At 38.3% G+C, this 15391-nt stretch overlaps 1 protein-coding gene across 12 annotated transcripts in view; it reads left to right on the top strand.

Annotated features, from left to right (window-relative positions):
- SYNE1 (spectrin repeat containing nuclear envelope protein 1) overlaps window positions 1–15391 on the top strand; it is a 469526-nt gene that overhangs the window by 137662 nt on the left and 316473 nt on the right. For 11 of the 12 annotated variants that reach the window (XM_046005238.1, XM_046005239.1, XM_046005240.1 and 8 more), the window contains 4 exons: window positions 1284–1421; window positions 2591–2755; window positions 11693–11805; window positions 12359–12527. In XM_046005238.1, coding sequence (XP_045861194.1) covers window positions 1284–1421; window positions 2591–2755; window positions 11693–11805; window positions 12359–12527 — 585 coding nt within the window. Of the gene's footprint in view, window positions 1–1283; window positions 1422–2590; window positions 2756–11494; window positions 11534–11692; window positions 11806–12358; window positions 12528–15391 lie in introns of those variants that run through there. The other variant, XM_046005241.1, reaches the window with a different exon arrangement.

Here is a 15391-nt window from a genome sequence, read left to right on the forward strand (position 1 = left end):
CATGGCAAAGCAAGGTATACGTGTGTATATAATTGCTTTGACACTCTGTGTAATCTTTTTTTCTCAAAAATATAATTTTTTTCTGGATGAGCTTCATGAAAAAATGATTAAACCAGTAAATGGAGAATAGAAATACAAGAACAATATGACTATACTTATTAGACCATTGGTGAGTTTTAGTCTGGGCATAAATTATTTAAAAAATCAAGTCCAAATTATGAAGTTACCTGTTATACAGATGTTTGTATAAAGGGAAAGCAGAGGATTAGGAAAGTATGAAACAGAAACACTCCTTTCAGGCCAAAGATGATCAGCTGTCTCTTAAAAAAGATTTAGGGACCATCTGAAATCTGAACACAGGGAACATTTTCCTCATTGGTGTGTTTCTTATATAATCAGCATTTTCTGTTTCCACTTATCAGTCAATAGTTCATTATCCTGTTTTTTCATGCATAGAATTCTGTGGAACAAAACTGAAGATCGATTTTATGTTTTTGGTATTTTTAAATTACATTAAGTTAGAGGCAATGGAAGAAAAGTTGTGGTAAAATATTTACTCACCATCTCCCCCCAGTGTTCTTCTTGTGAACTTACATGTTTGTTTATTCAGAAATTCTTTCAAATGTGTTACAGGCTAGATTCTGTAGGGACATTCTCATATTCTTTAACATAATTGCACGTTTTAGTGACATTTTCAATTCATATTTGGACTTGGAGACTTATTTTAGAACACGAATTTAGTTATCTTTAAACCAGCATAATTTGGATATATATAATTTCTAACTAAATTATTTGGTACTTAGAAGTAAATCAACTATTTTGATTCTTATCATAGGTTTATATTCCTATTTACTATTATTTCTTGATGTGCATGGACTGGCACATAGATTATTTAACTAGAAATGAGAAATTTCTATGAGATTTCTATATTCTATATTCTATATTTCAATGAAAAATCTTGGGTTTTAGTCCTGCCTCTGCTACTCGTTCTTCCCAAGTTACCTCTGGGCTTCCTGTGGTAATAAAAGTAGAGTACGTCAGTGTTGTAGGGTTATGGAGAGAGCCCGAGGAATGATGTGTAGAGAGGAGTTAGCATGGGACCAATCTCCTCATCGGGCTTGGGGAACAGTAGCTGCTGTCAGAATCATGACTGTCATCATTATGTCAACAACATATATTGAGTGTTTTCCCACTATAAAGGACTGTTATTTAGGAAATGTGGTTTCCTTTGCATTTGCTGTTTTTGACTAATTTCCAGGTTGTTGCTCTTTTTCCTCTTTTAGTCATTTAAGCACTTCAGAGTTCAATATGAATTAAAAAGGAAACAGATTGAACATTTAATACAACCTGTGCATAGAGACGGTAAACTGTCACTTGACCAAGCGTTGGTAAAACAATCCTGGGACAGAGTGTCCTCCAGGGTAAGTTCTCTTGAGATTAATTTCATGAAGGCTGACATAACAGTCAAGAACATTTTCCATCATGTTTTTCTACAGAGTGATTTTTCATCTGGCCCTACAGCCTCTATCCAAGACAGGGACGGCTTACCTCTGGGAGTTTTCCTCTAAGTTAGTGGCCGCGCTCAGCTTAACAACTCTTCTGCTCTGTCGGCCTTGCACATAGTTTCCCCGTTGAGTAGGTGATGGATGGCAATCCTCAAAGACTCAATTCTGGGACATTTAGAAGAGATGACTCTCCCCAGAATGGAGCCTCGACAATTTCCCTAAAGTCTATAATCCGGTTTCATCAACAGTCGGTCATCCTCCTATATGTACAGTCATTTTTACAGCCTTGAATTTAAGCAGATTTTATCCAGTCCTTCACGAGCCTGAAGAAGAACTGCTCAGTAATGTTCATGTTAATATTCTGCAAACTTAAAGGCTGAGATTTCAAAACCTCTGAAACTCCTATCACTAATCAGAATATTTGCCTTGAACTTACCCTGTTATCTTTTTATTTTATAATCTAATCCTTTTCCCACAAACTCTACCAGAGACTAGGTTAGTTCTAACCACCTCAACATCTCCCACCTGACATTCCACTAAGTCAGGAAACACTGCTTAAGAATTGTATAAAGTGGTAGAAATTAAGAAATAGTTCGAAATTATACTATCATAGAAACAATCCTGAATATTCTACTTCCTCCAGAGATAACTGGATGACCCTGACTTTCCTGGACCTGTTCTCATGTAGCAGATTTTAAAGGCTACACATCAGCTGGCGTATAATAGCAACATCCTTGAGCATTTCAGCAAACCCAGTCCCTTCCCTTTCAGTGAAATCCAAATTGAAACTCAGCAGGGGCTTCGTGCTCTTCCTATTAGAAGAAAATTGTTTAAGCTCTCAATAATGTCCTTCCATGTCTAAGATGTATTTTAAGTTTCCTCAAAACTTTCTTGTAACTATAATTTTCTCCTCATTCTCAAAGTATCAGATTCAGAACACAGATATTGTCTTCCTTGATATTCATTAAGTTAACCTGAAATTATTAACTCAAACCCTTATATGGGCCTTAGAAATTATTTGGGTGAGTTTTAGGAATTGTCTTCTGTATTAAAGATAATTACATATTTCTCCTTTTGTATTTCAGCTCTTTGATTGGCACATACAGCTTGATAAATCTCTCCCGGCACCTCTGGGCACCATAGGAGCCTGGTTATACAGAGCAGAGGTGGCCCTGAGAGAGGAAATTACCATTCAGCAGGTGCATGAGGAAACGGCCAACACAATACAACGGAAACGTGAGCAACACAAGGTAAGGGTCCTGGTGGGGAAATCTTCTGGCACTGCAGTCCTAGTGTGATCTGGGGATGTGGCTATTTACACCTTCCGTGGACACGGGCCTCTCAAGCATCACTCATCCCGTTTCGGAGATGTCGCACTTGCCTCACCCATGCTTGTGACTGACGGTCCCCGTAGATCCATTCTCTGAGGTATTTTCCAGTAGCTCTGTGGTATTTTTTTCAACTGTGGTTATCTTTGTTATTGCTATTGCTATATGTTATTTTTCAAAAGATAAGCCCACAGGCCATACACATTTGTAAATAATGGTTGGCCTTTGACTGCAGACCTCATTCCTGTCTCCGTTCTCAAAGAAAGGCAAGCCAAGTTGACAAGTTCTTGGGTTCTGTGCTGTGATGGGACAAGGGTTGAAGGAGAGTGGTGATTTAAGGAAGTGGTGGGATGAGGCCTTGATGGCTTTTTAGTTATTTATAAATGTTTCAGCTTACTGCCAAGTCAGTTGTGCTCCGTGTAAGTGCTAACATCCTTCCTCTTTGTGTTCTGTCATAGCACAGACCTACCTTAAAATGCTACTTTTCATCAACATCACATTAAACTCAATCCTGCATTTTGTGCAGCTGAATTTGTGTACCACATTTACTGTGTCACGGTGCGAATTACTATGTATGTGGAAAACAGACAAGCAGAGATGATGACCACATAGGGGCAATTTATAGCTCGCTTATATTTTCTGCCAGAATATTAACATTTTTAACACTGCTTCAAGGAAGTAGACTTACGTATTCTAGACCAAACCGTAAAGCAAATTCATGACAGGTTTTGTCCCATGCCCCTTTTGGACCTCCTCTCAACTGAGTTCACTCAACCCAGACTCGGCCACCAAACAAGAGGGACACAAGAAAATTTTGTTCCTGCACAATTAGTCAGGGCCCTCCCTGTGTGGATCTTGGCCTTTCTTCAGTTAGAATCAGTACCTCCAGACACTCTTAAGTTTTGCTGAATATCTCTTAGCCTTTCCCTTTCCTGCCACCATCAACACGCACAAAACACACAGAAAACTCCTTAGAATCCACTTCTCAGGTAAGAACACCATTTGGGATCTGTTCCACAGGTAGAGATACACACACATACAATCCAGGCCTGCTAGTCTGTACGGTCCATGGAGATGGAAGATAAGAGATCGAATCACAAGAGTTTTTCTGGGACCGAACCAGGGTTGAGGCTTCTTAGAATCAGAAAAGCCTAGGCTGTCCACATTGAGGTTCCCAGGATATTAAAAATAGAGGGAAATTCTGAAACAGTGTTACACAAATGATACCGCTTCAACAAATTACAATTCATCATAAATACCATGTAATGCATCATGAAGCAACTGAAATGATGTTTAACCGATATGAGTATTTCATACAAAAGAAGTCACTTTAGGATTTAAAATCAAATGCAGGGTATATTTCGATTATGGGTTATATGTGTTAATTTAGCAAATATACACCGAGGGTCTACTCTGTGCTGGTTTTACGTACCAGAGGAACTGGTGAAGGTGCCTCCAATCTAGAAGTTTGAGGTACAACGTGTATTTGTTGTTTGCATAATACACGTAAGTCTGATTTGAATGCTCCACCTTCGAGAAAATGCCCAACAATATTAGCTATACTCTTTACTAGGTGATAAGAGTTAGCAGAAATGTTAATTCGCCATGCACTCTGGACTGCCACAATCTCTGCTAAGGAGTGAGTTTTAAGTTGGACGCATACACGCTGTCGGTGTATCTCTCAGTGATTCTATGACTCCAGGCTCCTCATGACCCTTCTGGCTCCCTTGAGAGAGAAACCCTGTGCCAACCACGAAGTAGGCAGCGAGAACCATCCTTTTGCCAAAGTGCAGTAAGCGACCATAAAAACGAGAAAAGAAATGGAGTAGAGAAAAGGGGAGTGGGAGGAATTGGAGGAGAGGCTTATCTGAGACTAAAAATCAGAAGCTGGGGTGTGCAGCGAAGAGACAACAGGAAGCAAGCAGGGGCAAGTCAGGGCGAAGACTAGGTTCCCGGCAGATCTCCAGAATGATCTTACTGAGGGAGGGACTTGTACTAGGTCTGAACACAGGTCCTTAAAGTCGTAGAGTCATAAAACAATGTCACTGTCAGTGACAGAGAACATAAATTCTCTCTCACTTAAAATATATTTATTAGGTGCCTAAAATAAGATCAGCTTTGCTGATGTGGAAAATTTGAATCATTGTTAAGGTAACTAAAATTCTAGACCCCTTCAATATTAGAAAAATCAGCCCATCAATTTGGTATTACTACTCTTTGCTGGTATATTGAGTTCATTTGGAAATGCAATATATACATCAAAAAGAGCACAATATAGGACGCATCAGTACATAAGCAAGAAGGTTTTAGAATATTATCCTCCTATTGCAGTCTATAAGCAATGACAGCTTTGCCTTGAAAACTTAGATATGCTATCAGGAACAAGAATTTTTGGTTTTCTGCATTACTCACATCTTTTAAATATATTTATATACCACAGGACAATTGTTCATTGCTGAATACATAATAACTGTTGGAAAACTGTATTCAGATAATTTTTAAAATATGTTTTTGGAAAAGGTCATTTTATAAATGGTTTTACCAAAGTTATTTTTTTAATAACTTGCATGTATATAGAGTCATATTATTCTGAAAAGCAAGATACACCTTTGCTAGCTTTTCTATTTTCCAGATGCCCTTAGGCTTAGTTATCTAGGAAGGTAAGAAATAGAGTTATAGCTAACTATGAGCATTTAGCTACATTTCTGTCTTAAGTACTTAAGACTAAGTACTGACTTAAGTACTTAAGTACTAAGCACTTGACATGTAAGATATGATTGCAATGATTAATTGTTAGGCAGAGAGAGGTTAAGTGCCTTGCCCAAAGTCACATAGGTGATAATCGAGATTGTTTTATTTATTTATTTTAAAGCTTTTGTTAATTTGTTTATTTGTCAGAGAGAGAGAGAGAGCAAAAGCAGGGGGAATGGCAGGCAGAGGAGAAGCAGACTCCCTGCTGAGCAGGGAAACTGATGTGGGACTTGGTTCCTGTACCTGGACAGGACTCTGGGATCATGACCTGAGCTTAAGGCAGATATTTAACCGACTGAGCCACCTCGACATCCCTACTCCAGATTCTTTTAAACACTAAACTTAAACCATGTCCACAAAGCTATCGCATAATACATGTAGAGCAATTAAAATTCCTAATTTTTAGTAGTAGTATTGCTTTGGACAAGGCTTTCAGTCTTAAGGAATCATAAAAATAGTCATCAAACTCTACATCTACTACCCATCCCTACTGTAGTCATCAACCCTACCTAGATCACTTCTCCTCCTGTTTTGAAGATTTTATTTCTTGCATGACAATGCATGCCATAATTCTTAATAACTTCAGTAACCCACAGATGATCCTACCAACAACCTGGCCTTTTAGTTTCTTGGTCTCTTGTCTTTCAGGGATCCCATCCTATACCCTGTTCTAGCCCTTCAAGACATAGGCATAGTCCACAGCTTGTCATCACCAGTAACTGAAACCAACCCCCTGACACACAAGCTCTTTTTCAAGCACCTGTCTCACTGTCTAACCAATTTTGCCCCAACTCTAAATTGCATGGACTCTATGCCCTATAATCCATGATTTTTCTGCCTCTCCCCCTCTTCATGTCATCCTTTCCCTGGGTCTTCTACTTAAATTCAGTGCTGAATCAGTAAAGGTCATCACTTGTACACACACTAGTTGTCTTGACCAAGTTTCCTTTGTCCCGTGGGCCTGGTTAAAACACAACCCTGGTTATAGCCCACTCACTGCCTAGTACCCCCCCACACCATATGTAGCTGAGTGTGGCTGCAGAGAAACACACCCCCAGGCACGATGACTAACCCAGCTGGGTCCCTAATGCTGCCTGGCACTCCAGAGGCATTTCCCGACTCCATTGCCTCTTTATTTTGGGGACAACTGTTCCACCTTGTCTCTTCAAATCTCCCACACCTCCTCCCATATCCTTACTCTCCGCTGGTGACACTGCTTCCTATTTCTCTGAGAAAATAGAAGCAATCAAAAAAGAATTTCCGCAGGCTCCCACGACCACATCAACCCACCTACGTGCATCTGTGCCCAAATACTCAGTCTTCACTTCTGTTACTAGGGATGAACCATCTGTCCTCCAAGCTGAGACCAGCCCCTCCACATGTGTATGAGCTCCCATCCTCCCTGCTTTTCTCCAGTAAACAATTCCTGCAGTTCTTGCCTTTTTTAAAATTTTTTTTCCCTCTCTCTGCTGGATTTTTTTCCCACCCACGTAAAGTCTATGCTGTTAATCCTCTGATCTTAAAGACTCCTTTAATAAACACAATTTTAAAAATAGAATCTGTCTTTCTTAACCCTCCCTTCCCCTCTAGTTACTGTACATTGTCCCCTCTCCTTTTTCAATGAGGCTCTTTGAAAGAATTACCTGTGCTCATTTCGGTTTCAGAATTCTCTTCTCCAATTCTTTTGAGAACCCATTCCAGTCGAGCTTTCTCTTGCCATGCTGTTCATGCCAGGTTCATGAGAGTCGTCCTTCTTCCTCACTCGGTGCTCAATTCTCAGTTCTCATCCTACCTCGCCTATCAAAAGCATTTCACATAGTTATTTCCTTATCCTCGAACCACTTTCTTTTTTTAAAAAAGATTTTATTTATTTATTTGACAGACAGAGATCGCAAGTAGGCAGAGAGGCAGGCAGAGAGAGAAAAAGGAGGAAGCAGGCTCCCCGCTGAGCAGAGAGCCTGATGCAGGGCTTAATCCCAGGACCCTGAGATCATGACCTGAGCTGAAGGCAGAGGCTTAACCCACTGTGCCACCCAGACACCCCAACTTGAACCACTTTCTTCATTTGGTTTCCCCATTTTCTTTCTACCCTTCTGGCTATGCTTCTAATGTTTCGTGGTCTTTCCACAAATATTTACTGCATATTCTCTATCTGCAGAGTAATGTTCTCAGCATTTGTGATGCACCCGTAAGAAAAACAGAAAATACACTCATGTAATTTCCCTTCTAATGGGAGGAGGTGGATAAGAAATACTAAATGCAACTAAGTAATAAATAAATTATGTATTAGGTTAGAAAGTCAAAGGACAAAGAGTATTAAAGGTGTTGCAGTTTTAACTAAGGCTGTCGCTGAAACCTCGCTGAAAAGATGTTATCAAACAGGCAAGCACATTCCCATCTGAACCCCTTTGCCCTTGCCATTGTTCCGGAATGTTCTCTGTCCTGGGCCTGAAACATTCTCTCATTGATTAGTCTCAGTACATTCTTCCTCATTTCGTTTGGGCCTTTACTGAAAAGTCAACTCTTAGTCAACGTTTTTCAATCCACCCCTTTGAAACTACCACTCCTTTTCCCTCTTCCCTGCGTAATTATTCTCTTTGGCACTTATCTGCAATCTCAACCGCTATTTTAATTATTATCATTTACTGCTTGATTTCCTATGCTCTAATATCAACTCCATAAGGGCAAGAATTATTGTTTGTTTTTTCCTGTTGTATTCCCAGCCCCTAAACATGATGACAAATATTCAGAATTTTAAGTGGGTCAGTAATACAGATTCATATTTACTGGGAAATTGTCCATTTGACGAAGTTTTCAAAATCATTGACATAAAATTGTTCAAAATATTCTTTGGTAATCTTTTCCATGTAGTTAAGCCCCTATTTTTTCCTCAATATTGTTTCTTTGCCCTTCCTTACTTTCCTTAATTGTGCTTTTGGCACTGTTGATTTTCCCTGTCGTAACTGTCTTTTCTCATCTACTTTCTTACAGAAGAATGATGGTATTGCTGTCTGTTATGTGAGAATAGAGACTGGGTTAGTAATAGAGGGTAGAAGCCAGGGAGCCAGTCTCAATAATCCATGTAGGGTGGCTTGAGCCCGGATTGTAGTTGTAGAGATGGTGAGAAATGGTCAGATTCTGAATATTGTTAAGGCAGAGCAATTTTTGGCATTAGATACTGATTATGAAAAAAAAGGAGAGTCATATGAGACACTGTTTTTTTCAACTGAGAATTTGGAAGAATGGGGTCTCCATCAGTTGAGATGGAGAGACAGTGAAGCAGGTCTGGGGAAAGATCAGAAGTTCAGCCTGGGGCACAGTATATTTGTGGCATATATGTATACTATATTATATTATAATTATATTTTATATATATGCCATATATATATGGGGGCACAGGATATGTGGCATAGATAATAAGAGATAAGAGACAGGAGCTCAGGACACAGGTGTAGGCTGGAGATAAATATTCAGACTCATTGGTATATAGAAGGATGTCGGAAGCTCTGAGACTAAAGAAATTAAGGACGTATACACAGAGAGAAAAACCTGTCAAGAACTGAGCCCTGAGGGAATCTAACATCAAGAGATCAAAGAGTGAAGATGAACCAGGGGAAGAGTATGAGAAAGAGTGATCAATGAGGTGGGAGGGAATCCAGCTCCTGTGCTCTTTTAGAAGCTATGGGACGCGGTGCCTCCTGGGTGGAGCATTACCCTCACGGGAAACATGGCCACAGCAGTGCTTTTAAAATACAAGTCAGATCATTTCAGCCCTCTCAAAACTTCCCACTGGCTCCCACCTGTTCAAAATAAGCATTCCCAAAGTCTTACAAAAGCCCGGGAGGCCCACAGATCTGCAACCCTCTCTGCTTGCTTTCCCTCCTCTCTCCACCACCTGCTGCCCCAATCGTTCCTTCGTTTCACCTCAGTCGCTGAGAGAGGGGCTTTGGTAGCTCCCCCAGCCACGCGGTTTTGTCAGGGTCTCCCTATAGTTCTGTCGGTTTTTACTCTATGTATTTTGAGGCTTACTAGACATGTTAAGTTCAGAATTAAGATAGCCACTAGTAAATTAAAAGGCTCATCCTTAAATGATTAATTACATATAATGATTTTTTTTTCTCAAATCTATTTTGCCCGATATTGTTACACTCCTACCAGTTTCCTTTTGCTAGTATTTAAGGGTTCTGGCTCAGTAGAACTCTGAGTTTCATTGTTTTCGCCTTCTCCAAGTTCCAAGACTCAAACTCCTACAGCAGTGGTATAGATATTTGCCTCAAACAGTCAGCTTTTTCCATTTATTTTTGCTCACAGGTCTATGATCCAGTTTTGGGGTCATATTTTAATGGGAGTTGGAGACCTAAAAGATTTTCCTTACTTCCTGTGCGTCCACCAATGAGTGAAAGTCACATGCTGTGCTCATCAACTAGCTGGTTTTTAGTGCGATGGCCAGTGACATCACACCACCTAAAGTTCCTTTATCATATTTTTGAAAACGTTTTTGTTTGTTCTGATATCTTGTCAAAATTTTTTTTCCATTAGCTAGATACTGACTATAATAAGGAAAGCTGTTTAGAAAACAACTGGGCATAGGAGTGTTCCAATAGAGTCCCAGAACCCTGCTCATATATTAACATGTAGTCATATATAATACATCAGAGCTATGTGGCCTATTGGCTCTAAATTTGCTCTGCACTCACTTGTAGGAGTCTCAGCCAAGATCATAAGCCACAGAAGTGTGTCTAGATGTTATAAAGGAGGCAAGGAGTGACTAAATATACTCCCAGTCGTTAGCTGCTTTAGGTTGGTCTTCTGTCCCCTGTGATCAGCTCCGGCACACAGTGGTCTCCATCTGGGCATGAGTGACTTGTGAATATATGTACAGGTACCTGTGCAGAACAATAGGTGATCATAGCAAATATACCAGGATAGAAATACTATGGCCCTATATTTTTCTACAGTGTGAAAAGTAATGCTCTCAAGTTAAAAGGCGCAAACACGCATGTCTTTCCTGAGCAAGCGCATATAACCTTAACATTTTAAAAATATTATTTTCAGTTACTCAACCTATAGTATAACCTTAACATTTTAATTTACATATGGGAGCCTTAATTTTTTTCCCCCTTCCATCAATGTTTCTCTTAAGGCTTTAGGATTTTTTGGCTTCTCTTTTCTCCAATTAGTCCACTAAATCTCAATGTGAGCTAAACACTGTTAATCTTAATGGATCATTCTGGTGGGCTAATGGGTCTTACTTTTCAGTGAGTGACAAGCTATTGGGTATTTATTCTCCTACTGAGAAACAAACTAAACTGTAGAGAATATGGCATGAACCATGTTTCGTCTTTGCTTCTGGGTGAGAAATTGGCTAGGAACCGTGACGTACTTCTGTGTCTTTATACAAGTAAGTCTACCGACAGTGAAAAACTCAGAAAACAAATCTAGATAAGTTATTAAAATTTGTGTGGTTCTGTATAGCCTACAAAGAATATTTGTAAAGATCACATTTGATCTTTCCACTCTGATATCTATGGGACATTCCCTGTGCTTGTTTGAAATATTCTAACCATAAGAGTATTTTCATAGTATTGTGATATTATTGACTTAAATGGTGAACAAGTAGTACTGTGTAGTAGTCCACATGCATTCAAAGTAAGATAACAGGAGAGTAATACATACATGTGTGAACGTGTGCGTATTACCATTAAAGGGTTAAGCCAGCTGCCTTTAGTTTACAGCTTCTAAAAACCAACACATTCAAAATCAAGGAAGGAGGAAAATCCTAGCAAATCTTTGTTTGTAGCAGTAACTACGTTTTCCTTTGGACCATGTGCCTTTAAAATGCCTGAATGCATTGCCGTGCAAGTGTCATGTGTGCTTAAAAGATGCCATAATTATTAGATACAGCTCTAGCACAGACCTTATAGACCAGCACCAGGGCTCCTGGACAAGGTAAAAACCTGCAAGAGGCACCACGCCGCGTATGGATGTAGCTGCACGATCAAATTGTTGAGTACATTGACTCATCGGTGCAGGCTGAAAATTATGCTTCTTAGCCTCCTGTGAACATGTTTTTTTCATTTTTTTTTATTTTTTTAAATTGTATCTTAGGATCTGCTTCAAAACACAGATGCCCACAAAAGAGCATTCCATGAAATCTACCGGACCAGGTCTGTTAACGGGATCCCAGTGCCACCTGATCAGTTAGAGGACATGGCCGAGAGGTAAGAGGACTGCTGATTATAAATGAAGTGTCTTTTTTTAAATGCTTGGTAGGTGTTTTTTCCATTTCTTTTCTTTTCAATGAATTGATTTTTTTCTTTACAGAGATGCTTTCACTCGGTACATAAAAATCTAGTTCCCATAACATATGCTAAGAATGCCAACGTTCTAATGTATTATTGTTTGAAAAGAGTAGACCTGAATATACCCACAGCCTGGAAATCACAGAAATGGTTTCTTCAGAGACTGTATTTTTATTCAGTACTGTGAGGAACATTATGTAATATTACAAAAACAGCTTATAAAAGAAACAGATGAGAGTTGCCTTGGCAGGGGAAAGAACTAAATTAAATACTTCACTCAATCATGATTTGCCTTTAAATCCAGAGCTAGAAAAGGAGTCAGATCTCCTGATACTGATTGATCAGCCAGAGTTTAGAAGACCTTGTGCCTGCTATTATATTTAGCACTGACGTGTAACGTGTAACAGGTTAAGTAAGCACCGTTCTGTTACTATTAGTTACATTCTGTAAATTCTCGGTGTTTTATTTCTAGGTTTCATTTTGTTTCCTCCACATCAGAGCTGCACTTAATGAAAATGGAATTTCTAGAATTAAAGTACCGTCTGCTCTCACTGCTGGTTCTTGCAGAGTCAAAGCTGAAATCTTGGATCATCAAGTATGGGAGGAGAGAGTCAGTGGAGCTGCTTCTGCAAAACTACATCGTAAGTCTCCCCGGTGCTTTGAAAAAGAAGTCAGGCGACAACGCGTGTTTAGCATTTCGTACCTACCAGTTTATTTGACACTATTATTTTTATCTTGAGTTTAAAGGTACAAGGGTGTTAAATGGGTATGATGTAAGTTAGCTCTTTGCAATAATCTGAAATATTCACCTAGGTCCTTTGGAAAAATTGAAAGATTTTGCTGTATTAACCATACTAAACCCTTGTGATTGGCTTTATTGCTTAAAAAAAAAAAAAAAAAAGTTTTTACATTGCATACCCGTGACTTTGATTGTGAGCTCACCGTTGAAATTGAGTTAAAAACACTTATGTCATGTCTCTAAAAAATAATCATTCTCTGTTATTCATATGGGAACTATAATATGTGTGTCTCTGAGTTTCGTTGCTTCTCGTGTGCATGCAGGAAAAGTAAAATTCTTGTCTGTGAGTCTCTGTACCAATTTAATTTTTATGGATCATCATATATTTTGGGCTATCAGTATGAATAATTCCATATCTACATAAAATAGTAGCCCTGCATTAATGAAGATATTAGGTTTTCTCTAACTAGCAGCTTCTATTTACATGTAATTCGAGAATTATTTATTAAAGGTAGTTTATTTCTGTTAAACAACGCCACCCACAAATTTATTAGCAATACAAACTTGCTTTCAAAGTTATCGTGCATAAGTCATCTCAGTACTGTACTACTCCATTTATGTTGAATCACATATTCTAAATGAGAAATTAGTAAATTTAAAATCCAAGCCCATTTCTAACATGACTAGTCAGAGCAGCTTTGTAACTGGTATGACTGAATGTTTGTTGAAACCATATCATTACTGAAGCATTCTAGAATCAGAATATATTTTGCTATATTTTAATTAGATTTTTAAAGTGATGAATGAACAAGATGCATTTGGGAAAAAATACATTTACACTAGAACCTTTCTTTAGGGTTACTACAATTGTCTTGGAAATATGTGTCAAGAAATGTGAAATCTGTTGTGATGTGTTCCCTTATTCATTCTGAATTGTTTTGGAAAATAATGAAAAATCTCATTTTTTAAGTTTGAGCAATTACTTTAGTCTTTTAAGCATTAAGCATTGATAAGCATTTATATTTGGGGTTTAGTCATGTCAGTGGTACACAATGAGCTCAGCAGGTAATTATGCAGGATCCATCTTTGTTCTCACTATTTAAGGACAGACAATCAGATTGAATGCGTAATGGGAGTGTTCCACCAGGTTAATGTTCTAATAAAAGGCTGTTAGTAATTCTCTTTGAACTTCTCAAATAAAAGATATGTAAGTAGAGAGTTATATATTAATGATTTTAAAAATTAATGTTAATTTAAAAAAAAAACCTAGTTCTGCTTTCTCCATAAAGTAAAGAGAATTTCACTAAGCTGCTGGTTTTAAACTGCTTCATAACTTTTAACTACTGGTAAACTTGCCAATTTCACTACAAATGTAGCACATTTGATTGAGCATTTCTTAATATTTTTATTCCATGGTGAAAAACACCTATTTATTGCTAACCCTTCTTTTCTATGAAGGGCCTTACAGTATTTTTTGTTTAATAGTTTTAGTAAATGTGGGATATTGAGTGTCCCCATTTACCCATTGTTTTCCCTGTGTCATCTTGTATCCTAGTGACAACCCTAGGGGATGGGCATTTCCACATAGTTTCACTGAGAAAAATAGAGCCTTTCAGCGCTCAACCCACATGTTCCAGGTGGCACAGTTGGTAAGAAGTAGACTCTTGGTAAGAAGTTAGTTAAGAAGACTGAAATCCTGACTCTTCAGGATTTGAAGTTACATCATTCCAAACCAAAAGTTTCAGCACTGAACCTGACTATCTAACAAAATGGGCTAGGAAAGTTTTGTTGTTGTTGTTGTTTTTTTTTAAGTTAAAAGACCAAATAATTAAAACGATCTCCTGTAGCTTGGTGAATTAAGGAATGCAGCTCACATAAATATTAGTTACATTTAATGTTAGTTCATATTTAACAATATTTTACACTTACATACTGTAGCCTGATAGTGACAGTGACAGAAATAATAATTTCTGTTTAGGCATGATATTGGGGCAGAGTGGGGCGAAGTAGGGGAGATATTACAGTCTGGCCACCAGGCACATGGAAATGTGTTGAATTGTAGTTCAACTACTTACAACCCATGTGACTTCATAAATAACTTAATTTCTAGGAGACTTAGTCTTTCCCAAATTTTTAGTAATAATGGTGATGACGATGATGATGATGATGATAGAATTACAGGGACTTTTGTAGGGAAGAAAGATGGACACATATTACTTTCCTTTTATCTCACACCCTCTATAGCTTCTCTCATCCCTTTAGAATTTGTGAGAAAATAATTTTCTTTAGGATGGACTATTTCAAAGAGTGAAGACTTCCAAATAAAATAATAAAGTCAGGTTCTTAAATCTAATCCTCTCCTTAGTTTCTAAAAAAATGTATTGTAATGAGCCATATGCTGTTCTACATCATCTATTAACTAAAGTAATATGCAGGATGTAAAAGTTCCATAATTATCTTTTCCTTAGTTGGAATTCTCAATTCCATCTTATTCATATGCAAAAAAACGCACCGTGTTTTAAAGGGTTAGAGAATCAGAAAATGTGCTTCCTACTTACCTCTTGTACTAGGTGCTCAAGTGTACAGCTGCCATGTGCTTAAGAAACTCTTGGAAAATACTCCACAAATGCTTGCTAATTAAACCTGTGCCACATGCTATTCATAAGAGATTACATGCTGTAATATAAATCGGAGCTCATCGGTTTGGTTTTTGCTGTCATACTTGTTCTTGACATGACCATGCTTGTTAACACATGCTCCAGTTTT

Source organism: Meles meles, chromosome 5 (genome assembly GCF_922984935.1).
Source record: "Meles meles chromosome 5, mMelMel3.1 paternal haplotype, whole genome shotgun sequence".
In the NCBI taxonomy this organism is placed as follows: Eukaryota; Metazoa; Chordata; class Mammalia; order Carnivora; family Mustelidae; genus Meles; species Meles meles.